Here is a 25,548-nt window from a genome sequence, read left to right as displayed (position 1 = left end):
ACTTTGGTTCGACTTTGATGCGACTTGAGGACCATAGACCTCAAGATTACACAGGCATTGCTTCAAGTCCAGTCAAAATCATGGTAAAGACACAGCAAAAAAAAAAAAAAAAAAATCGCAGCAGAATCGCGTGACTTTCAGGTCAAACTAGTGTGAAAGGGGCCTAAGAAATGCATTTTGCCTGCTCACTCATGTGGTCTTTAAAATGGTACATACTGTATATTACCAATTCTCTAAGGGGATACAAATGTATGAGCACAACTGTATGCAGCACACCTCTTTAAGGAAATGAAGATTTGCCTTCCCATTCACTGGGAAGGGGAGTCTTTTTCTGTTACTTTTGCCCTCACTTTAATTTTGTTGCTGAGGCAACAGAATCACTTTAAAAGAAATCAGTGGTGTTTGATAACATCGTAAAGAGTCTTACTATTGCAATATAATGTTCCATGTAGATTAAACTTATGAATGAATGCACATGCTGATTTCCATTTCATGTCTTGACAATCTATTTGTTTCCAGCCATTTTAATGCTTGAAAGCAATTAAGCAAGTGTAGCACATAATGTACCATTGATGAAATACTTAAAAAGACTTCCTTTTACAGATCCATCGCCTGTATATATGCTGCAAAGGCACACTTGTAAATACCTTACATCCTTGCCCACGGTCATAGCAGCGATGACTTTTTTCACTGCTTCCTTGCGTTTCTCTTTCTTCTCATTGTTCAATTCTGCCTTCAGTTCAAAAATCTCTCCTAGAATCAGAATAAATCTATTAGAATGCTTGCAGGTAGAAAACGTCAGATTTTAGCCACCCTGTCACATACTGAAACACTTACGCTTTACACCGAGCCAATACTTAAGAAGACACTGAATACTTACCAGTCCTGCTATCGCACTGTTAAGTGCTGTTGCAATCACAAATGACCTATGTGCTTCTCAGCGAACTTCAAGGATCACTTTGAGTGATTGAAGCAACATTTAGCTTTACGGACAGCAGAAGAGTTAAATTTGCAGTGTCTTTTGTATGGGCTTAATATAATATATTTCAGTAAGCAATAGGATAAGGTGTAAGCTGGAAAGTCCTAACAGCACCTTTGTGGTTAGTGCTATAACTGCTAAGAATTTAGACCCACTGTGCATGCTTAGTGGGTCTAAATAACATGTTTCATGTTGATTTATTGCTGGCCCAGTATTAGCTATAGGGGCTGATGGTTTTCCCAAAGTGAACAAAAAGTGCATAGGATTAGTAGGAACCATGATATGATGAGCACAGAAACAATAACACGGCATTAATACACAAGGCTTACTAAGGGACATTTATCATTTAACCACTTGCCGATCACATAATGCATATGTGCAGTCGCAGGATGGCTGGGCATTAAAGTGGTAATAAAACCAAAATCAAAAATATATTCTACTGCAATCATTAGATGTTGTGGTTACATCAGTTTTCTTATCTTAGGGTTTTTTTTCCCCCGGTTTTCACCTGGTGATCTGGCTAATAACACCTCCTGTATAAGTGAGACATAACTCTGGAGGAATGAGCACAGGAAGCACTGCAAACAGCAGCGTTGTCAGTCAGGAAGGGGGGGGGGGGTAGTGTTAAATGTATTAGCAGATTTAAATACAATATCAAATTGAAGCCAAACTGCAGCTTGCACTTTATAATCAGTTACAACAAACATTTTTTTCCCCTTTTGAGATAAAGGTTTTACGTTAATAAAAGCTGATCATTTTAATGACACCTGCCCAGTGTTAAGTGGTTTGTCTCATCGATGTAAACGGATACATTCTGCTGGAGAGTTTGTGCTGTGAAAAAAACAGACTTGCTGGTTGAATTACAAGATTAAAATAGAAGAAAGAAAGCCTAAATAGAAAAACAAATACAGCCGTCACATTGAATTGGTAAGCTGCAATAGAACACATTTGCTTTTGGGTTTATTACTGCCTTAAGGCCCACATGTCACACATATTTGTCCATGGCGGTCTTTCGGTGCTGGGAGCATGCTCACTAAGAGCTCTCTGCACATTGACTGAGCTGTGACAAACAGCTCCCAGTCTCTGTTTATGATCAGGAGCCAGCCGGATGGACTCTGGATCGTGTGACCACTGTGACAACCAATTACCGTGATCCAGCTTTCAGGAAGTCTCGCCACACAGACGTTAGAGCAGTAATAACCCTAAAAAGCAAACGTTTACTATATTGCAGCTTACCAGTTCTTAGATTTGATGGGTGCATTAGATTCCTTTTTTAGGCTTGTTTTCCTTTACTCAGCTACCTTTTTTAACAGAACAAGTTGTCATTCAGATGTAGCACTTACAGGTTTTAGACAAACCATCGACCACTGACCGAGATGCTTACAATTGTCAGCTTTTTTTAATCTATGCAAAACCTTTATCCCAGAAGGAACAAAACTGTAGCTGTAACTGCTTATAAATAGTTAGATGGAGTTAGACTTCAATATGTTAATGTATCTAAATCTTGTAGTACATCTGTAGCACTGCCCCCTTGAGGACTGCCAGATTTCAAATTTTCGGGTCCCCCTGAGTTACCATTAGCAACCTTGATATGCACAGTCTCTCTCTTCTCCTCCTCGACTCGCTCCAGTAACCAGTCCAGGGGTATATGGTTGTTTTTGTGTTTTATTATAAACTAGGGATGGGAGAAGGGAATAGTGGGATACTCCGAATTAACTATTCACAATGTTGGAGGACCTCTATCTTTAGATACAGCCAGGCTGTTGATTCACCCTGCCACTGAGGTGAATTTAGTTTGAGTTTCTTTCTTAAGACGACTTGCTGAACTGTGTTATCTTCAGGACACTCTCCTCCATATCCTCTCTCTAGACTGCCGACACCAGTCCACTGACTATCCTACTCCTGAGGTAGCCCCCCTCAGGTCAGGCCCCTTGACATGCGCCCTTGTACTCAAGATACTGTTTTTCCAGGGTCTCCAGTGTCTCCCCTCCAGTCAGCTCTCCTGGACCTCTGGGTTCAGCTCCATTCCTCTGGTCCTCAGGGTGACCTCCTGCGACCACGTGCCACTGCTACAGAGGAGGAGGCAGCTACCCCCCTTCCCTCTGGGACTCTGCTCTCAAAGCAAAGACCCCGTAGCACATGTGCTATTGGCTTTTTACAGTATCCCAGAATCCACTGAGGCAACCTGCCTCTGCAAATCACCAGGACTGTATCAAAGCCTACGCATCCATTGGCCAGGTTTCCTCCCTCTGTCCAACATGCCTTTCTATTGGACCAGTGTGAAACACTCTCTAGACACAATGGATCGCATACTGAGCACAATGAGCAGACCTAACCCACAAATCCTGCTCTATGGTAAGCAAAGAGCAATATAGATTTGCCTGCAGCCCCTCTAGTAAGTAGACAGAGCCAAAAACGATACTCTCTCACTAGCACCTACCTAGGAGGGTGCTACACATCTAACACTACCCTCCCCCCACAGACTGACAATGCTGCTGTCCAAAGGGGTTTGTTGTTCCTATATCCAGATTGTAGGCACCCTAAGTGCCTGTTCACATACAGTACATTGTGGTGACTGGTGTTTTTTCATCACTGGAAGAATGCCAGTCACCGCTAGGGCACACAGAAAATAATTGCCACCAGCTGTGGTGCAGTAAGCTGCAATAAAATGCAGACATGCTGCATTTTATCGCAGTGCAGAGGAAAGCCTCACAGGTCACTTGTACAGCAGCATAGTTGCTGTACAGTGACAGACGTTCATAAAAAAATAAATAAAAAGGAGCTGTGTGATTTGGTAAAATTTGCATCGCCCTCTATAGCCGCCTCACTGCAGCCAGAATGGAGTGCTGCCAACACACAGTGTGAACTAGACCTAATAGAGGTGTGTTACTGGCGAAGTCACCAAGGAAAGAAGCCTTAAAAAAAAAAAAAAAAAAACACAAATGCAGCCATCACATCTAACAATTGGCAAGCTGCAATAAATTACATTTTTGGTTTTAATACTGAATTTATTGTAAACTTTCCTATTTTAAAAACTTGCCTCAAATTATCTTTCTAATGAAATAGAAAACAATAGCTAGCCATATTCTGACAGCAGCAAGATTTTGTATGAACTGTAATTTGCAACATGTCTTGTCACAAACATTTTCTAACCCATATAAGAGAATAATGAGGAACTGCACCATCTACAGTATTGTTTAGGCACTATCCAGAGTTAGAATCTACTTTCAAGGCTGAGAAGCCGTTCCATATATGGCACAATCATACAAGGTCAGTTGTCTGTGCAGGTCTTAGCTCTGGGAGAGTATTCAGAAAGCCAGCACTGGAAGTTTATAAGGCAGCTAGCAGCGGGTAAGTATAAAAAAAAAACAAAACGTAATAAGACTGTAAAACAAATACAGTACCTAAAAACAACCAGGGGGTGATATCCCTTCTAAATGATACAGTATCTCACAAAAGGAGAGTCACCCCTCACATTTTTGTAAATATATTATAACTTTTCATGTGACAACACTGAAGAAATTACACTTTGCTACAATGTAAAGTAGTGAGTGTACAGCTTGTATAACCGTGTACATTTGCTGTCCCCACAAAATAACTCAACACACAGTCTAAACCACTGGCAACAAAAGTGAGTACACCCCTAAGTCAAAATGTCCAAATTGGGCCCAATTAGCTATTTTTCCTCCCCGCTGTCATGTGACTCGTTAGTATTACAAGGTCTCAGGTGTATTATCGCTCTCACTCTCTCATGCTGGTCACTGGAAGTTCAACATGGCACCTCGTGGCAAAGAACTCTCTGAGGATCTGAAAAAAGAATTGTCGCTCTACATAAAGATGGCCTAGGCTATAAGAAGATTGCCAAGACCCTGAAACTAAGCTGCGGCACGGTGGCCGAAACCATACAGCAGTTTAACAGGACAGGTTCCACTCAGAACAGGCCTCGCTGTGGTGGACCAAACGAGTTGAGTGCACGCGCTCAGCGTCATATCCCGGGGTTGTCTTTGAGAAATAGACATATGAGTGCTGCCAGCATTGCTGCAGAGGTTAAAGGGGTTGGGGGGTCAGCCTGTCGTCAGTGCTCAGACCATACGCCGCACACTGCATCAAATTGGTCTGAATGACTGTCATCCCAGAAGGAAGCCTCCTCTAAAGATGATGCACAAGAAAGCCCGGAAACAGTTTGCTGAAGACAAGCAGACTAAGGACATGGATTACTGGAACCATGTCCTGTGGTCTGATGGCACCAAGATAAACTTATTTGGTTCAGATGGTGTCAAGCATGTGTGGTGGTAACCAGGTGATGAAAACAAAGACAATAGTGTCTTGCCTACAGTCAAGCATGGTGGTGGGAGTGTCATGGTCTGGGGCTGCATAAGTGCTGCTGGCACTGGGGAGCTACAGTTCATTGAGGGAACCATGAATGCCAACATGTACTGTGACATACTGAAGCAGAGACTGATCTCCTTCCTTCAGAGACTGGGCCACAGGGCAGTATTCCAACATGATAACAACTCCAACCACACCTCCAAGACGACCACTGCCTTGCTAAAGAAGCTGAGGGTAAAAGGTAATGGACTGGCCAAGCATGTCTCCAGACCAAAACCCTATTGATCATCTGTGGGGCATCCTCAAATAGTAGGTGGAGGAGCGCAAGGTCTCTAACATCCACCAGCCCTGTAATGTCATCATGGAGGAGAGGAAGAGGACTCCAGTGGCAACCTGTGAAGCTCTGGTGAACTCCATGCCCAAGAGGGTTAAGGCAGTGCTGGAAAAAAAATGGTGGCCACACAAACCATTGACACTTTGGGTCCAGTTTGGACATTGTCACTTAAGGGTGTACTCACTTTTGTTGCCAGTGTTTTAGACATAAATGACTGTGTGTTGAGTTATTTTTACGGGACAGCAAATTTACACAATTACAGTTATACAAGCTGTACACTCACTACTTTACATTGTAGCAAAGTGTCATTTCTTCAGTGATGTCACATGAAAACATATAATAAAATATTTACAATAATTTAAGGGGGTGTACTCACTTTTGTGAGATACTACTGTATATTAGATCTCTAAAAAAAAGTCACGACATGAAATAACATAAAGGAGTATAAATTAAGTGAATAAAGTCCTCTGAAATGCAATATGTTTATAAATCTGAATGAAGTGAATAAAGTCCTCTGAAATTAGATATATCCATTTGCGACTTCCACAACACCATTGTGACTGATATTACTACTGCACTCACCAGCTCCGAAGCTGCTAAAGCAGCAAACAGTGGGGGAGATTTACAAAAACTGGAGCACTCAGAATCTGGTGCAGCTGTGCACAGTAGCCAATCAGCTTCTAACTTCAGCTTGTTCAATTAGGCTTTGACAAAAAAAAAACTGGCAGCCGATTTGTTTCTATGCAGAGCTGCACCAGATTTTGAATAATGCAGTTTTAGTAAATAAGCCCCAGGGTGTTTGTATCAGCAACTCTCAGCCCTTCTCATATGGTCATCCAGCTCCATCCATTTACTAGGGATTGCCTGGTATTAGCACTTCAAACTACTGAAGGCAGTTAGGTCACCCAGTCAAACGCTGTATAATGAAGAAGCGCTCACCGCATGGAGCCAACACCAGGGGGCCATATATAGTGTATTATTTTAATAAAATAAACTCAGGTATCACATAGGATTAATAAAAAAGCATTCAGATGCCAAGAAATCCACCCCCTTGGGAGTGTTCCTAGGATTTAGCTATGATGTTTGGGCTGCCCTCGTACAACTCTATAAGTGTTGTGCTCTTTTGATCTGTACCTATTTTGTACCAACTGAAATTTGGTTTTGTATTGTTTGCTTTTCTGTTTTATACCAAATAAACTGCATCTGTAAAAAAAAAAAAAAAGAAGGAGGGCCACCAGTTCTGATACTGGAAGTGGTGGCATGACATCAGTGCATAGCTCCTTTCCTACGCATTTCATCTTAACATACATCTTCAGAGGGCACTAGTACTATACATCGTCCCTCTTAACTATTGGCACTAATCTCTTTTTGTGGAAAGTGGATGTAAACCCTCACATATACCCAGTGAAGTGAACAGCCTCAGATGATACACAGAGATCTGCTGTCTTCAGCTTTATATATTATATATTCTTTAGAAAGTGCACAACCTGTTAGAAATGTTCTCTTCTTGTTCAGCACTGGGAGTGGATTATTGGCATACAACCAAGACAGCTGATTGGAGGAAAGGCACCCCCCCCCCTCCACATAGGCAGAGGAATGAAGAGTTGTGCTGTGACAAGACAAGCTCTCTGCTAATCTATTGATAGCAAACTTCCAGGACACACATTTCAGCCTGGTTTATGTCAGTTGTCAGAGAACTTGTCAGAAGTTATCATGCTGATAACCAAGCAGCAAAAAGGCAGGGGACTCAGGGCTTTGGAGAGAGATATGAAAACACTACAGAAAGGTGTTTACATCCACTTTAAAAAGCACTGCATGTCTATAACTCATGTGCTATTCCTACTATAGAGTGACACATCAGCTTCTCATTCCTTGTTTCAATATAATTCCAAATAATTTTCGAATTAAGAAATACATTCATTGATGAAAAATATTATATAGAAAAACCCTAACAAAGCAGGATCACACCTTTCTTATTTGTGGTAAAGTACTTTGAGTCTGTCATGGTTGCACACTTCTTTTATGGACCTGCAGGAAGAAAATAAAAAGAAGAAGATATATTACTGTACAGGACATAAAATGGTTGGAATTATGTACACAGCACACAATACTGAAAGTGCATGGCCTAACAACATCTTAGAATTGGTAACTTGTTCACGAATAGACTTATTAGACACAAACCCCTACTTGGGGGGAGAGGAGGCATCCTTTCTACAGTCTGACTGGAGAAATACTGTTAGCACCATTAGTAAACAGGGAGGGAAAGTGCTTCTCCACAAGCTCCACTTTCCTGTCACAGCTTGAATTCCGATATGACAACAGAACAATGTTTCACAACCTTTTTTTCAATCAGGGCACCCTTGAAAAACACTTCCAGTCTAAGGCTTGGTTCACATTACTGCGTGTTAGGGATAGTGCACCAAATCATGTGTGTTCCTGACACGCAGACAAACGTGTTGCTCTTTAGCAGACATGCAGGGGTACCATTATTTCCTAATGGTACCCCCACACATTGGCAAAGGCTGTGCATTTTCAGTGTGGTGCAATTTTAAAGACATGATCAGGGAGGACTTTCCTTGCGTTTGTGGGTATGGCAGCTCATTGAAATAAATGAACTGCCCTATACACAGCATGCAGCAACACAGATGTGAACCAAGAGCTTGTTCACATGTGATGTTAGGAGAAGGTAACACCATGTGGTTGGGCCATGTTTTTACTACCCTCCTCTGCCCCCCCCCCCTTTAGCTGCAGAGGCAGCAGCCAGGGTCATATACATGCTGTGGACATGGCCGAAAGTGTACCCCCAGGTGAGTGGGGCCAACCAACCGGCAAACATATGCATTGCAAGCAGTTATGGCACTGTGATACGGCATTTAAGGGGTTAAAAAAAGGCACCGGAGGAGGCAACATATTACCTCTTCACCACATGTCAAATTACTCTGAAAAGATATCAGAGCATGGATTGCTTTTCAGAGGAGCCACAGTCCTTGCTGACATTGTGAATGAGCACCTAAAAAAAGCAGTAGTGATCGTACAGGATAAGGGGGGGGGGGTCAAGATTAAAAGTAACGTACAAACACACACATACACGCATGTAAACATACATACACACACATACATACATACATATATATTGCTGAGCCGGAATTAGAAGAGTGACACAAAAAAGTGGTCTTAGGAAGTGGGGGGAAAAAGTATAAATCTGGCCTTGTAAGTAGGCAAACTCACCACTAACAAGCAACACCCGGGCACCATCATGCCGCAAGCAACACCCGGGCACCATCATGCCGCAAGCAACACCCGGGCACCATCATGCCGCAAGCAACACCCGGGCACCGTATCTCACCTGTCAGACCAAGAGACATCTACAATATTCATTATCAAGCAATGGCAGCCTGCAGTCCTGGGCATTGTCTCTGCCTGTCACCTCTGTGCTTTGCAGTCTTCTCAGTGTCACCTGGTGCCATCTGTGTTGGTGCTGACAGTTATCTTCCCAACATCTTCCCCTCCTCCAGTAGATCTCTCCCCCACAAACCGCAAGAAATTCTGCCCCCTAACAGACTTGTACAACTGGTTCAACAATCCCCATCTGCCCAAACTTTCTGCTCATGCAGACCCCTCCTCTGCCACTGCTAGGCTTGTGACGGTATCAGATTTTCATGCTGCGATTAATTGATTAAGGTTTTGCCACGGTATACGGTATTATCACGGTATTCTATTATTAAATTTAAATTATTAAATTTCTACCTCACTTGAATTTCATTGCTGAATTTAGGGGCTTTGGTTCACTTATGCACATTATTATATAGTCAGTCAGTACAGACTCTGTGAACCAGGCCTAAAATAGGTCATCAAGCAGTGTCTGGCCTAACTGGTGATAACTGGTCCTGGCGCTCGGCTCCGATCCGATGGCCTGGTCATTAAGAGGGCAAATCCTTGTGGTCAAGAAGTGGTTAAACCTGAAGGAGGTGTTGTTTATAAATTACTTTACTATTGCTTTAGGCCTGGTTCACATGTATGCGGGTTGGTGGTTCACATGTATGCGGGTTGGTGGTTCACATGTATGCGGGTTGGTGGTTCACATGTATGCGGGTTGGTGGTTCACATGTATGCGGGTTGGCGGTTCACATGTATGCGGGTTGGCGGTTCACATGTATGCGGGTTGGCGGCCCACATTTGCACAGGCATAGCAGCCCATTGATTTGAACGGGCTGCTATGCCCTCATTTTCCGCAGAAAAAAGGTGCATGCAGCATTTTTTTAAAATTCAGTGGCCTTGAAATCCATCCTGCTTTTGCACCATGCGACTAACCTGCAGTTCCTGCTCTGGCAAGCTTTCTGCATTTTTTGTATACGTGGGCACGGCATTTAAAAACAGTTTGCGTGTGCAGCAACGGCAGGTAAGTCGCATGGTGCAAAAGAAGGATGGATTTCATGGCCACTGCATTTTTTTAAATTCTGCATGCACCTTTTTTCAGCTGAAAACGCAGGCATAGCAGCTCAAGCCCATTCACATCAATGGGCTGCTATGCCTGTGCAAATGTGGGCCCCCAACTCGCATACATGTGAACCAGGCCTAAAGCAATAGTAAAGTCATTAATAGATAAAAACACCGGTCCTCCTGCAGGTTTAACCACTTCTGGATCGCAAGGATTTGCCCCTTTAAAGACCAGGCCATCGGATCAGAGCGCCAGGACCAGTCATCACCAGGTAGGCCAGACACTGCTTGATGGCTATATAATAATGTAATGTGGGCTGCTATGCGTGTGTGTGTGTATATATATATATATATATATATATATAAAATTAGAGCTGCACGATTCTGGCCAAAATAAGAATCACGATTTTTTTGCTTGGAATAAAGATCACGATTCTCTGTGTAACAAAAAAAAAATTGGGATAACTTTACTGTTACGTTTTTTTTTTTTTTTTTATTCATTAAAGTCTATTAATTGCGTTTGAAAGACTGCTGCGCAAATACAGTATGACATAAAATATTACAACAATCGCCATTTTTTTCTGTAGGGTCTCTGCTAAAAAAAATATATAAAATGTTTGGGGTTCTAAGTACTTTTCTAGCAAAAAAAAAAATGATTTTAACTTGCAAGCAACAAGTGTCAGAAAAAGGTCCAGTCTTTAAGAGGTTAAACTTCCTTTCTCCCTGGCAGAGGGAAGGAAAAGATACAAATGTAATCATTTTTGTTTATAGTTACTGGGAGACTTAATGCTGAAAGGCTTAGCTGTGTGAGTGAATGAGTCATCCAGCTCACTGAAATGTATCAATTCACAAGTCAGACCCAGGAGCAGAGAAACTCTGTATTTTAAAAATGCCACAATAACAATACCGTGGCTATGCAATACCGCGATATATCGAATTACCGAAAACCGGCATATGTCTAGCCACTGCCAGTGACATTGAGCAGCCTCTGGGATGGTGCAAGACCTAGCCCACTGGCAAAGCTGCCCCTTCTGCCTGCCCTGATGTGACTTGCCCTGATCTACAGCTTGGCAGCGCAGTGGGGGCTTGGTCTTATCTGAATGCATTCTCAACCAGGATGCCGCGGCACCCCTGACAACCCGGCACCCTGGTTGAAAGAGGTTGCAATAAGACAAATCAACTTTCAAAAGACTCTTGGACGTACATCTCAAGGATCAGGACATTCAGGGGTATGTGAAATGATTACAGCCACACACACCTACACAGGTGGATGGACTACAAACCTACGCAACTGGATGGACTATAGTCTTTATTCAATCTCAACTACTATGTAACTTGAATAAATACATCAAAAACAGACTGTGATATGACAATATTCATGTCCACAGGCATCATACACTAGAGCTTAATCACGAAGACTACTGCAATGCTGGGAGTACCTGAACCTAATTAAGATAATTTTATCAGAATAACAGGGTAACCAGTCCTAACACTTGACATCCCCCCCCCCATAACTCCAGAAATGGATGGGTATATTATGTCTAATGGTTAAATAAATGCACATATACTAAGGGTTATTTTTATAAATGTTTTCACATAACTTTCTCTTATGACACAATTCCAACTAGAAAAATGTTTATCTTACATGAAAGTTCTGTGAATCTTGTGTGAATTCATGTAGAAGTAGAAAGCAAAATCCCCCAATTTGCGTTGGGGTGTGTTGGTAGGAATATTGCCTGCAGAGTCGGACACAGCCATCTCTAAACCTTCTGTAGTCCATGCAACGCATATATGTGCAGCAGGAAAGAGGGTGGGTTTTAACAACCACATGCTGCAAATCTGCACCTGTGGCTATTCCAATTAGTGCAGTGCTTACTCAAACTATTTGACATTATTCACCCATTTGTCAATACGCGCATTACAGTAAAATTTTTTAAAAAATACATATATATAATCATGCAGCGAGGAAAAAAAAAAAAATATATATATATATATATATATATATATATATATATATATATATATATATATATATACACACACACACACACACACACACACACACACGTACAGTCGGGTCCATAAATATTGGGACAACACAATTCTAATCTTTTTGGCTCTATACACCACCACAATGGATTTGAAATGAAACTAACAAGATGTGCTTTAACTGCAGACTCAGCTTTAATTTGAGGCTACATTCACACCTGAGCGTAGCGTTTTTCGCGCGTTTTTACCGCGATTTTTGCGGCGTTTTTTACCGCGATTTTACCGCGATTTTTACCGCGATTTTTGTGCAGGCGTTTTTAGATTGAATAGAGATCAATGGAAAACGCCTGTAATCTGCCCAAAAAGAAGCTCATGTACTTTTTTGAGCGTTGGGCGTTTTGTATACAGCGTCAAAACGCTCAGATGTGAACAGGGGCCATTGAAATGAATAGGATTTGTCTTGTTGGGCGTTTTGAGAGCTGATCCTAGAGCAGAAAAACGCCCCAAAACGCCTAGATGTGAACGGAGCCTTAGGGTTTTTACATCCAAATCAGGTGAATGGCGTAGAAATTACAACAGTTTGTATATGTGCCTCCCACTTTTTAAGGGACCAAAAGTAATGGGACAGATTAACAATCATAAATCAAACTTTCACTTTTTAATACTTGGTTGCAAATCCTTTGCAGTCAATTACAGCCTGAAGTCTGGAATGCATAGACATCACCAGACGCTGGGTTTCATCCCCGGTGATGCTCTGCCAGGCCTCTACTGCAACTGTCTTCAGTTCCTGCTTGTTCTTGGGACATTTTCCCTTCAGTTTTGTCTTCAGCAAGTGAAATGCATGCTCAATCGGATTGAGGTCAGGTGATTGACTTGGCCATTGCATAACATTCCACTACTTTCCCTAAAGCCCCGTACACACGTACCGATGGTCGGCATACAAATGTTCCTCTTTTCTCCCCGGGATGTCGGTGTCTGCTGAAAAGTGCAAAGACAGCACAAGGACAGCACAAGAATTTTGTCCGCCGACTGCAGAAGTGATGTCATGTAATGGTTAACTTTCCCTGTGTTTTCTATTTTCTGAGCATGCCCAGTCTTGCAAATCTGCGGTCTGTCGGCCGAATTGTGTACTGACAGGCGAACAATCGTCCGTTCTGGTGTCGGCATACAAATATTTTCATGTTTGCACGAAAGACTTTTGTCCGCGGATTGTGCGCAGACATCTGTCGGAGGCACCATACTAACACGCGTACAATCGGCAGATCCTTCGTCCACCGACGTTTGTATGCCGACGATCGGTACGTGTGTACGGGCCTTTACAAAGCTCTTTGGTTGCTTTCGCAGTATGCTTCGAGTCATTGTCCATCTGCACTGTGAAGCACTGTCCAATGAGTTCTGAAGCATTTGGCTGAATACGAGCAGATAATATTGCATGAAACACTTCAGAACTCATCCTGGTGCTTCTGTCAGCAGTCACATCATCAATAAATACAAGAGAGCCAGTTCCATTGGCAGCCATACATGCCCACGCCATGACACTACCACCACCATGCTTCACTGATGAGGTGGTATGCTTTGGATCATGAGCAGTTCCTTTCCTTCTCCATACTCTTCTCTTCCCATCACTCTGGTACAAGTTGATCTTGGTCTCATCTGTCCATAGGATGTTGTTCCAGAACCGTGAAGGCTTTTTTAGATGTTGTTTGGCAAACTCTAATCTGGTGTTCCTGTTTTTGAGGCTCACCAATGGTTTACATCTTGTGGTGAACCCTCTGTATTCACTCTGGTGAAGTCTTCTCTTGATTGTTGACTTTGACACACATACACCTACCCCCTGGAGAGTGTTCTTGATCTGGCCAACTGTTGTGAAGGGTGTTTTCTTCACCAGGGAAAGAATTCTTCGGTCATCCACCACAGTTTTCCGTGGTCTTCCGGGTCTTTTGGTGTTGCGGAGCTCACCGGTGCGTTCTTTCTTTTTAAGGATGTTCCAAACAGTTGATTTGGTGGTATATAAAAAAAAATTAGAATTGTGTCGATGTCCCAATATTTATGGAGCTGACTGTATATATAATATATATATATATATATATATTTTTTTTTTTTTTTTTTTTTTTTCATAAATTTTAGTGCGGTCCGTTTTTTTTTTTATTGTCAAATAGGTGAATCATTTATAATAGTTTGAGTAAGCGCTGCACTAATTGGAATAGTGATATTTGTACACATCTTGAAAAGGGAGCATGTTTGCTGCTGGCAGCTTTTTTGTTATTGCACACAGCAGCTCACAAGATTGTAACACAATAAATCTGCATCTATGGGCAGAGACAGAGCTGTCAAATACTGTCTGTACAAACAATCAGGAAGCGGTGGCCATGGCTCCTGGTCATGTGACCACTGTGACTGGATGCCCATATGGACATACCACCTTTGTATACATGCACTAACAGTCCAAGAACTTTTGTATTCAGACATTAGTTTGGTTTCTTTTTGCTTCCGTCCATCCTCATAAACAGGATGGATGGAGGAATCCCCCCTTCTAGGACAATGGGATTTCTTTACTAAAGGCAAATTCACTGTGCGCTACAAGTGCACTTGGAACTGCACTACAAGCGCATTTTGGAAGTGCAGTCGCTGTAGATCTGCCTTTAGTAAGTAAACCCCAATGTATTCTAACAGCGGTACCTGATACTGCCAGAATACAAGGATTGGCTGCAGCCACTGTCAATATATGTGATCTAGCTTGTCCCTAGCATTTACATCTGTGCATATCTAAAAGCATGGCAATCCGCAGAGAAAACATGCGACACAAATTCAGAAACGCACAGGTGAGAATGCAACCTAAATGGCAACCCACGTTTTCTGTGCGGGTTGCTGTCCATTCGGAAACGTGCAGATGCAAACGCAGCCTAAATGGCAATGCAAGTGTGACGCTCATTGCTGCGCATTTTGAACACAACAGAGTGCGTAACTTCTCTATGGGTTGCCGCAAAGCAAGTTGTTCTGTATTGCTGTTTGCCTGGAGGTTTTGTTTTTTCGGAGCCTGCTGAGCTGTCTGTCTACTGTCCCAAGGTGTCCTGTTCACTAACTCTCTCTCCCACATTTTTCTGTTGTGAGCAATAAACTCACTTTTGTTCATTTCAAAAGTTACTGGCGCCCTTTTCTACAACCATTTACACCCATCATGCCGAAGAACCAGCACCCGGTGGTGAAACGTCAGCCCTCCCTTATGCCGGGGATCAGGGGGGCGTTACATCACCATGACTCAGGTCTGGCATCTTTTGCCAATACCAGCATTTAAAATGGTGACCGGGGGGGTGCTGCAGCACCTGATAGCTTTGAGAGTTCATTCCAGGAATATGTACAACAGGAATATGGACCGTCTTCCTTCGAATCAGGGTTTAGAGATGTCTGCCATGCAATGATTTCAAATCCCCCCCCCCTGTTTCTAAACCCAACAAGAAATCCTTTCCTTTGTGTTTTAAGATCTACTGCGCTGCACTCAGAATGCAGGGTTAAGGAATGTCTTGCGCTCAGAATGCATGGTTTAGGAGTATGTTGGGCTCAAAATGCAGCCCCCCCCCACCACCCAAACACACACTGGTGTCTTCACCCCCCTCTCCCTTCCACTTTACCAGTAATCTTTGGCTCTCCTTCCCTCCCATAGCAGTGTCCTACCGGTTTCCACAGCAGAGACTGGGAGGCAGCACAATTCTGGCAGAGTGACTTTTCATATTAGCAAGCTGGTGATTGGTTGCTTGGGCCCACCCTGTGTCCTAGAAACCAATCACCTGCAGATTAACTTTCATTTGGCCAGCTCCTTCTACAGCCCTAAGTTCCAAGCTGTGCTGCCTCCTGGTCTCTGCTGTTCACAGATGACAGCGGCGGGAGTGAGGGAGAAAGACCGGGACATAGAAGGCGCAGCGGATCCTTGAGGCTGGGAGGAGAGACAAGGACGGGAACCTGTTTGGGGTCTACCTGACATCTGCCCGCGGTCGACAGGTGGACCACGATCGATGGGTTGCTGACCCCCCGAACTATATGATCATAGGTAAAATAGTTCTGTGTGAGGTCACCATAATACGTATGGTGACCTTTCGACCTTCTACCAGTAGAATCCTTTTCTTTTATTATGGATTAAACTGTCCCACTAATACAAGGAGTTTCTAGAATGGGGGACATACGCTCTTCAATAATTGGGCAATAGATATTTCCCGATATGTACAATTGATCCACAGTCTACAACCCGATTCATATACAACATATGGGGATGCAGATTTTGGAAGATATGACTGCAGCTCAGTTTTTACCATGCGTTCTTATAATGACTGACAGATAATCATATGCATGAACAAAGCAACTCAGTTCTGCCAATTGAAGCAACATGATCTATTTGTTCTACTCTGGACGATGGATTCCATTCGATGGAATCTGATCAAAAAAAAAAAGTCTAAACTGATTCAAAGGGAAATTGTATCCCTTATATTGAGATTCTGTCTGAATTGCACATTGATTGGATAAAATCAAAGCCTGTATGGCCACCATTAGACATAGCAATGTGACCATCCTAGAATGACATCCCATTTACAGACAGCATCAGGAAGCCATGACTGCTGAGTGTATATAGGACTAATCTAGGAATCATTGAGCAGAGTAAAGGAGTGTCCAGCCAGCACATCTGCCTCCTGCTGCACTAAGCAGGACACATCTGGATGACACCCGGGCTGAAGCTCCCCATTCCAGTGAAGAGGAAGGCATGCTGGGCTCATATACTCCTACTCACCTGCTGGGACAGCACCGAATCACAGTCGGGATGGAACTGGCAGCCGGAAGCAGACAAGCCCCTGGAGCAGAGAACGGACTGTACAGACAGCGGCTCCGGAAACAGCGAGCACCTCACCCAATGCACCCACCTGCGTTCCAAATACCGGAAATACGTCTCTAGTGCGTTCCAAGAGTCGCGCCACTATTGGGCGGAGTTTGTGCGTTTCAATGACAGGAAGTGACGAGTAGGCATTTCTAACGGGGTAGGTTATTCTCACGGAACACCGGTGGCTGTGATATTGAGAAGGATCTAGCTGCAGAGTGGAGCTCCACGTTTGACAGGAAATATGTAAACCTCCACTCCTTTCCACAGTGAAGTTCCAGCTGTAGCCATGTATTGTTGCAATAAAATTAAAAAACAGTGGAGTGGAGGTCACATGTTTCCTGTCAAGAGTGGAGCTCCAATCTGCAGATAGACCCTCTCAGCACACCGGAAGTTGGTGTGCTGTAAGATTCTGCCGTTTCCGGTTTTCGAATTGTGCAGGAGTGAAGATGTGGGATGAAGCAGAGGTAAGGGGAGGCAGTGGGGTGATGGAGGATGGGGACTGAGCGAGAAGAGTCTGGCTGCAGAGAGGAGCTCCACTTTTGTCAGGAAACATGTGACCTCCACCTCACTTTTTTTGTATTTAACTTTATTGTAACAAACAATAAATGGCTGCAGCTGGAGCTCCACTGTCGACAGGAGTGCAGGTGTTCCACACAGGTCATATGTTTCCTGTCAAAAGTGGAGCTCTACTATCGAAAGGCGTGGAGGTCATATGTTTCCTGTCAAAAGTGGAGCTCCACTCTGCAGCCAGACCCATCTCTGCACACCGGAAGTTGGTGTGCTGTAAGATTCTGCCGTTTACGGTTTTCGAATTTGTGCAGACAGAGGAGTGAAGCTGTGGTCTGTGTGGGATGAAGCAGAGGTGAGGGGAGGCATTGTGGTGATGGAAGATGAGGACTGAGCGAGAGGAGTCTGGCTGCAGAGTGGTGCTCCACTTTTGACAGGAAACATGTGACCTCCACTCCACTTTTTTTTATTTAACGTTATTGTTTACTGTCTACAGAAGTGGAGGTCACATGTTTCCTGTCAAAAGTGGAGTTCCACTCTGCACAGGCAGACCCTCTTGGTGTTATTTGTCTTTGTGCGTTCCAAGCAGCGGAAGTTCGCACAGGAGAACCTGTAACTAAGCCCAGAAGGCGCAGATTGTTTTGGTTGTTTTATTTGGAGAGCAGAGACACAGGCAAGACCCAGAGATTACCGTACAGAGTCACCTAACACACCGTGATTATCTCTGGATGTGGTGGTGGTGGATATAGCTGGGATGAATGTAAATATGCAGCAGCTGTTGTGAAGCTGTCAGATTGGTGTATCAGCACGCACACGTGTGTGAACCTGACCTTTCATCTTTCCTCATGCAGCATGCCCTCTGGCTTACTATTCCTGTGTTACTGCTTCTACCTTCCCCAGGGAGCAGCTCCAGAGTGATGTGTGGCTGCAGGGAGCAGCTGACATGAACATGGAAAGGCACAGAGCTGACCTACTTATTACTAGTAAGTATGAGCAATCACATTTCAACTGTCTATGGAGTTTAAACAGAAACTGATGGCTGTGCTCTTTGCATTCTACACACTGCTTTAGAACTGTTATTTTTCTATATTTACAGGGATTTTTGGTTAAGTTAAAATACTTTGTAACTGCGTACTTCCAAGACAAGCAACTGAAATTTGAAGATGGCTGAACACGGCGCCCACATCACAACCTCAGCAACCGAAGATAGGCCTACCATTTTTGAAGTGGTGGCCCAAGAGAGTTTGATGGCAGCAGTGAGACCTGCTTTACATCATGTTGTCAAGGTAAGTGCCTTGGTTGGAAAAGCGTCAAGCTAAGAACCTAAAGTGTTACTAAATCCAGGACACTGCATTCACTATATCTGGTCTCCCACATTACACAGAACACTGAAAATGCATATATTTTGGAAACTATAAACTGCTAAATATCTTTTTCTTATCAGCAGTATATAGCAGTCTTGTGACTTCTATAAGTGTCTGGTTAAAGCTTGTAGGAAGAATTTTCATTATACTCTGACTGTCCTATGAGGCTGCATGACCTCTGCCCTTCTGTCTGGACAGCGCTGATTGGCCCTGTGTCGATCACATGCACCCTCCCTAGAAATACACACCAAACCAAGCATGTGCAGAGTGCCTCCAAGGCTCTGTTCTAACAGCAGATGGATTGGGACCAGTAAAAGAAGGGGACGATTAAACAGCCTTTTTACACAAGTCAGAGGATTAACCCCTTAGGTTCCGCAGTGAGTATAACAAGCATGCTTTATTGCATATACACACTGATTTTACTGCTGTGGGTTTAGTAACACTTTAAGTGTTCGTTATTGCAGAAGAGACATTTCATGTCTCTTCTGCAGTAAAAAGCTGCCTTCTCTTAGTTTAATAGTTACATTTTACGTTTATTTAATAATCATGTTATCTAATCTATCTATTCCCCTTATTACAATCCCAGTAAGAGCCTATTGTCAACATACCAGACATAAAGGGATGTTAACTGGTATGCATGAGGGCCATGTGTCAGTAGATGAGCACACCCAGCTTTTCATATTTGGCTGGTACTAACAATATATAAACAATAAACATATATAATATTGTTAGTACATTTTGGATTTGGGACTGTTTCTGATGTGTTTTGCTTGGTATCCTAGGCTGCAGTTTTCATTCAGTTATTATTAAAGCTGTTTGACCAGGCAAGCAGGATTAGTGGCACACATACAAACCCGATTCTAAAAAAGTTGTGACACCGTACAAATTGTGAATAAAAACAGAATACAATGATGAAGAAATTTCAATATTTTATTCAGAATACAACATAGATGACATATCAAATGTTTAAACTGAGAAAATGTATAATTTTAAGGGAAAAATAGGTTGATTTTATATTTCATGGCATCAACACATCTCAAAAAAGTTGGGACAAGGCCATGTTTACCACTGTGTGGCATCCCCTCTTCTTTTTATAACAGTCTACAAACGTCTGGGGACTGAGGAGACAAGTTGCTCAAGTTCAGTAATAGGAATGTTGTTCCATTCTTGTCTAATACAGGCTTCTAGTGGCTCAACTGTCTTAGGTCTTCTTTGTCTCATCTTCCTCTTTATGATGCGCCAAATGTTTTCTATGGGTGAAAGATCTGGACTGCAGGCTGGCCATTTCAGAACCCGGATCCTTCTTCTACGCAGCCATGATGGTGTAATTGATGCAGTGTGTGGTCTGGCATTGTCATGTTGGAAAATGCAAGGTCTTCCCTGAAAGAGACGACCTCTGGATAGGAGCATATGTTGTTCTAGAACTTGGATATACCTTTCAGCATTGATAGTGCCTTTCCAGATGTGTAAGCTGCCCATGCCACACAAACTCATGCAACCCCATACCATCAGAGATGCAGGCTTCTGAACTGAGCACTGATAACAACTTGGGTTGTCCTTGTCCTCTTTAGTCCGGATGACATGGCGTCCCAGTTTTCCAAAAAGAACCTCAAATTTTGATTCGTCTGACCACAGAACAGTTTTCCACTTTGCCACAGTCCATTTTAAATGAGCCTTGGCCCAGAGGAAACGCCTGCACTTCTGGATCATGTTTAGATATGGCTTCTTTTTTGGCCTATAGAATTTTAGCCAGCAACGGTGAATTGCACAGTGGATTGTGTTCACTGACAATGTTTTCTGGAAGTATTTCTGAGCCCATGTTATGATTTCCATTAGAGTAGCATTCCTGTATGTGATGCAGTGCTGTCTAAGGGTCCGAAGATCACGGGCATCCAGTATGGTTTTCTGGCCTTGACCCTTACGCACAGAGATTGTTCCAGATTCTCTGAATCTTTGGATGATATTATGCACTGTAGATGATGATAACTTCAAACTCTGCAATTTTTCCCTGAGAAACTCCTTTCTGATATTGCTCCACTATTTTTCGCCGCAGCATTGGGGAAATTGGTGATTCTCTGCCTATCTTGACTTCTGAGAGACACTGCCACTCTGAGAGGCTCTTTTTATGCCCAATCATGGTGCCAATTGATCTAATAAGTTGCAAATTGGTCCTCCAGCTGTTCCTTATATGTACATTTAACTTTTCTGGCCTCTTATTGCTACCTGTCCCAACTTTTTTGGAATGTGTAACATTTAATATGTTATCTATATTATATTGTGAATAAAATATAAGTTTATGGGATTTGTAAATTAGTCCATTCCTTTTTTACTCACAATTTGTACAGTGTCCCAACTTTTTTGGAATTGGGTTTGTAGAAATTTTGTTAAAAATAAACTAAAGCTTTGTCTTCTTGTCAAACTTTACAGATCCTTGCTGAATCAAATCCAGCACGTTATGGCCCCCTTTGGAGGTGGTTTGATGAACTTTACTCCCTGCTGGATATGCTTCTGCAACAGCACTATTTGTCTTGGGCAAGCGCTTCTTTCTCTGAGAATTTTTATGGACTGAAGCGTGTGGCAATGTTGGGCAGCAACGGAAAGCGTAACTTACCACGGAGAGAGTACTGGAAGTCCCTGTTGCTGCTTGTGCTGGTACCTTATCTTCGAGTGAAGCTAGAGAAACTAATGAACAGACTGCGAGAAGAGGAAGATTATTCTATACAAAACTCAACATCATTCCGCAAGAGATGCTATAAAGCAATTCTGGCATCCTACCCTTATATAAGACTGTCATGGGAAGGTTGGTTTCTGTTTTATCAACTCCGATACATTCTGTGGAATACAAGGCATCATTCTCCTCTGCTCAGTTTGGCTGGAGTGCAGCTTGCTAGACTGACGATCGAGGACCTACAAGCCATGGATGGTCAACCAGAAAAACCTCCAACAAAGTCTGTACTGAGGTGAGTTGTGGCTGATCTTATTTTTAGTTTTATTTAAAGTAACCCTTTGTCCTCAGATAATATTTGTGGTATTGTCGCAGTATAGTGTCAAGGCACGGAAACCAATCAGATGGTATTGTCAAAGGTTAATTGAACAATTTGACGTTCAAAACTTGGTTTCTGTGCAGAGTTGCACCAGATTTTGCACTCTCCAGTTTTAGTAAATCAACCCTATGTGACTTCTAACTGCCTGATTCTTCCCTTGAACAACAAATACCCCAACATTTGTTTTTGCACTGACTAGTTTGCATATTCTACCAGATGATTATTTTACACATTAAAATGGCTGGTATAAAATGTTCATTTTTCCTGTACACTATTTTTTTTTTTTTTTTTTGTTAGCCAGAAAAACCATTTTACAGTATATAGTAAAAAGCCCGATGCTCTGATTTCCACTAGCTAGCAAATTACCTTCAGTTATTTGTCGTTGTAGCTTACCTGCTTTACTTTTTATTCAAGTAAAGTCCAACCCAATCCCTTGTCGGAGATCTAGGAAGCCATTTTGCTGAGCTGTTATGTAGAAGAGCTTCTGCAAATGTATTTACTATAGACCATACTTTGTAAATTGTAAACGCCAAAGTCTAAATGCAGTTAGAAAAACATTGTAGCAATGACCTCCATTTTCATGTCAAGTGCCATTGACACCATAGGGTTAGACCCAGTGCACTCCATAATCGGCACTCAGTAACAGAGCTGGTCTGACACCCCTTAGGGCAGTATCTCAGCTGTTAGCATTGAACTCACCTTCTGACCTCTGGTGACTATGTCATTGTTGTCACACAGGCTGCTCTCTGGACCACTAACCCCTCCCATATGCACCACTTCTATGTAAAGAATAGAAGGGTTAAGTTCCGCTTGAAGTCACTTGCCGCCTGCCAATCAAGATGGCTGAAAAGGAAATGCCAGTGTGGGAGGGATTTGTGGGTCTTCGTTCTGCTTTAAAGCTGAACTCCATCTTTTATTACATTTTACATTGTGCATTTGGGCCTAAACTAACTACGTCACTAACCTGTTGCATACAATATACCGCACTGTGTTCCGGGTTGGAGCCGTGACTTCCTGTCTCATACCTGGAACACAGTAGAGTCTATCACAGCGGCGCTCAGCCGCTCGGAGCAAGTGATGTTATTCTAGCAATGAATATAAAGCTTTCCTTGTTCGTTGAGCCAGAGGTTTTGAGATCATCAGATCACCTCTCTGACTCAGCCAATCAGAGGAAACATTGTATTCATCGATAAGAGTACATCATGAATGGTTGAGTGCCACTGTGATAAACTCTATTGTGTTCCGGGTAGTAGAACTTAATGTCTTGGCTTGAACCTGGAACTACATACAGTTTATACCGCTTATCCAGCAGCCTCACATGTTAGTGAGGGACATTCATGACCCAAACAAACTATGTAAAGTCTAAAGCCCCATACACACGTACCGATCGTCGGCCGAACGATCGGCCATCTTTTCTCCAGGGCTGTCCTGTCCGCTGAAAAGTGCAAAAGACTGCACACGAATTTTGTCGGCCAACAACAGCCGACTGCAGAAGTGATGTCATGTGATGGTTAACTTTCCTTGTGTTTTTTCTTCTCTGAGCATGCTCAGTCTTGCAAATCTGCTGTTTGTCGGCCGAAATCTGTACTGACTGGCGAACAATCGGCCGTTCTGGTGTTGGCCAACAAAAATTTTAATGCTTGCACGACAGATTCTGTTCGGCCGAAAATGCGCTGTCGGCTGTCGGAAGCATCATACTAACAAGCCTACAATCGGCCGATCGGTCGTCGGCCGAATATTTACGGCTGACAATCGGTACGTGTGTACGGGGCTTAACAAAAGATGGAGTTCAACTTTAAAGCAGAACTAAACTCTCCTCTTCTTTAGAGCCAAGGAAGCTACCATCTTAGCCACAGTTGGATCTGCAGTTACCATGGTTCTGCAAATGTGATCAGTTATGACACCAACCATTTGATGGTTCAGTTGAGAGCACAAATAACTGTGATACAGTCTGAATGTAACTGGGTTAGGAAACTGTTTAATCAATGAGTTTATTTCTGCTTTAGGTGTCATTACTAACAAGTAAGAGCTGCATGGAAAGTGTGAAAATAATTGGTTAAAACATCAGATCATGACATCAGAAGTTGCACATTTGGAAGAGGGTACTGAGCTGTTTGGCTCAGATTACACTCTTGGACCCTGTGGTTGGCAAGCATTTGATGGGTCAAAAGTACATAGTTACATAGTTAGTGAGGTTGAAAAAAGACATCAGTCCATCCAGTTCAACCTATGATGCGTGTGGAATACCCCTTTTGGAATCTCCTGTGACCCAGCATAATTCAGAGGAAATGGTTAATCCCACAATACCTGATATCTTAATCCAGTACAGATAAAAAAAAATAAAATCCTATCCAGCTTTATAGAATGTTATAAGCAGTTCCACTGCCAACACCTTACTCTCATCCTATCCAAAATGTTGACTTGTTTTTTTTTTTTTTTTTTTTCCAGTGTGGGCAGCATTCTGAAGAAAGTCCTTGGTGGCGTGTCTGTGACTCTCTCTTCCAGCCTGTCATTGGGTGTTTTTTTCCTGCAGTTCCTTGAGTGGTGGTACTCCGCAGAAAACCAAGATACACTTAAATCTCTTAGCTCCCTGCCTGCCCCTTCTCCACCTATTCACTTTGACCTGGAAACCTACTCCCCTCTTCTGCCCAAACTAAAGACCGTGTGCCCACTCTGTCGTAAAGTGCGAGTTAATGACACTGCACTTGGCACCTCGGGCTACGTATTTTGCTACAGGTGTGCTTATTACTATGTAAAAAATCACCAGCGCTGTCCAGTTAGCGGCTATCCAACAGAGCTGCAGCATCTAATCAGACTATATACGCCTGATGGTTAAGTATTACAGTTTGGACTGCAGATTTTTGCTTGTGGTCAAAAGGATTTGGGAGAAGATAACAAAATGTAGAGACTACTGTTTTAAAAATGAATTCAGAAACTTAAAGTAGAACTCTGGTCTAAACCTGTCTAATCCTAAACCTGCTCTGACCCCATTCTAAGTCCGATACTAACTAGCCTGTAGAGCAGGGATATCCAAACTATGGCCCTCCAGCTGTTGCAGAACTACAAGTCCCATGAGGCATTATAAAACTCTGACATTCACAGACATGGCTAGACATGATGGGAATTGTTGTTCCTGAACAACTGGAGGGCCGTAGTTTGGAGTCCCCTGCTGTAGAGGAAATATGTTTATACTTATTCCCTGGGCTCGCCTGTCCAGTTACAAGAGTGCCGACTTCAAAGGAGAGAAGAGATTGGCTGCAATGCCTGGCCGGTGATGACACCCATAGGCTCACTATGGGGCTGTCCCTCCTCTACCCTGAACCCGCTGCTGGTAGCCAATCATGTGACTAGACTGGAATGCCCAGGCAGGGGCTGACTGCCAGCTTTTGACTCAGGGGCCAAATACAACTCCGAGGCTTATGGTGAAGCAACTTGGTCATTCTTCCTCTTCCCTACATCCTCCCCACCCCCATCCCAGGCACTCTCTTCTCACCGGGTGAATTGGGCTGGACAGCGTCTGCTACACCAACTCCGAGTTTCTGACCTGGCCAACTGGTGGCTGCAGGGGGGAGCTGGGCCAGCTTGGTCAGGGGAGGAGAGCCTCCAGTTGGGCAGGGAGCCGGCCTCTGTTCAGGAAATTGTGTACTTCATCCATGCAGGGGGGGTCCTGGTAAGCCTGCACTATGTCCTTGTCCTCATCC

General features: G+C 43.1%; 2 protein-coding genes across 3 annotated transcripts in view; one reads left to right on the top strand and one right to left on the bottom strand.

Moving 5' to 3' along the window:
* AP2B1 (adaptor related protein complex 2 subunit beta 1) overlaps positions 1-17,000 on the bottom strand; it is a 158,728-nt gene extending 141,728 nt beyond the window's left edge. For both annotated transcript variants that reach the window (XM_082246175.1, XM_082246176.1), the window contains exons 1-3: positions 16,846-17,000; positions 7,611-7,670; positions 648-753 (exon numbers count right to left, since the gene is read on the bottom strand). In XM_082246175.1, the coding sequence (XP_082102301.1) occupies positions 648-753; positions 7,611-7,647 (143 nt within the window). In that variant the 5' untranslated portion in view covers positions 7,648-7,670; positions 16,846-17,000. The remainder of the gene's footprint in view (positions 1-647; positions 754-7,610; positions 7,671-16,845) is intronic.
* A 1,560-nt stretch (positions 17,001-18,560) lies between these two features.
* Positions 18,561-24,830, top strand: PEX12 (peroxisomal biogenesis factor 12). Its single transcript, XM_082247332.1, has 3 exons — positions 18,561-18,725; positions 21,231-21,763; positions 24,296-24,830. The coding sequence occupies exons 1-3, from the start codon at positions 18,603-18,605 to the stop codon at positions 24,681-24,683; spliced, it is 1,044 nt and encodes a 347-aa protein (XP_082103458.1). The 5' UTR covers positions 18,561-18,602; the 3' UTR covers positions 24,684-24,830.
* Positions 24,831-25,548: the final 718 nt, after the last annotated feature.

Source organism: Pelophylax lessonae (genome assembly GCF_965119305.1).
Source record: "Pelophylax lessonae genome assembly, chromosome: 2".
In the NCBI taxonomy this organism is placed as follows: domain Eukaryota; kingdom Metazoa; phylum Chordata; class Amphibia; order Anura; family Ranidae; genus Pelophylax; species Pelophylax lessonae.
The sequence above is the reverse complement of the archived record's forward strand: the minus strand, read 5'-3'. Positions and strand labels throughout refer to the sequence as shown.

Excerpts from the sequence above, each read along its gene's own strand:
- PEX12 (XM_082247332.1), top strand. The coding sequence starts at position 18,603 with ATGGCTGAACACGGCGCCCACATCACAACCTCAGCAACCGAAGATAGG. Across the intron at positions 18,726-21,230 it reads CTTTACATCATGTTGTCAAG|ATCCTTGCTGAATCAAATCC; the intron begins GTAAGTGCCTTG and ends CAAACTTTACAG. Across the intron at positions 21,764-24,295 it reads CCAACAAAGTCTGTACTGAG|TGTGGGCAGCATTCTGAAGA; the intron begins GTGAGTTGTGGC and ends TTTTTTTTCCAG.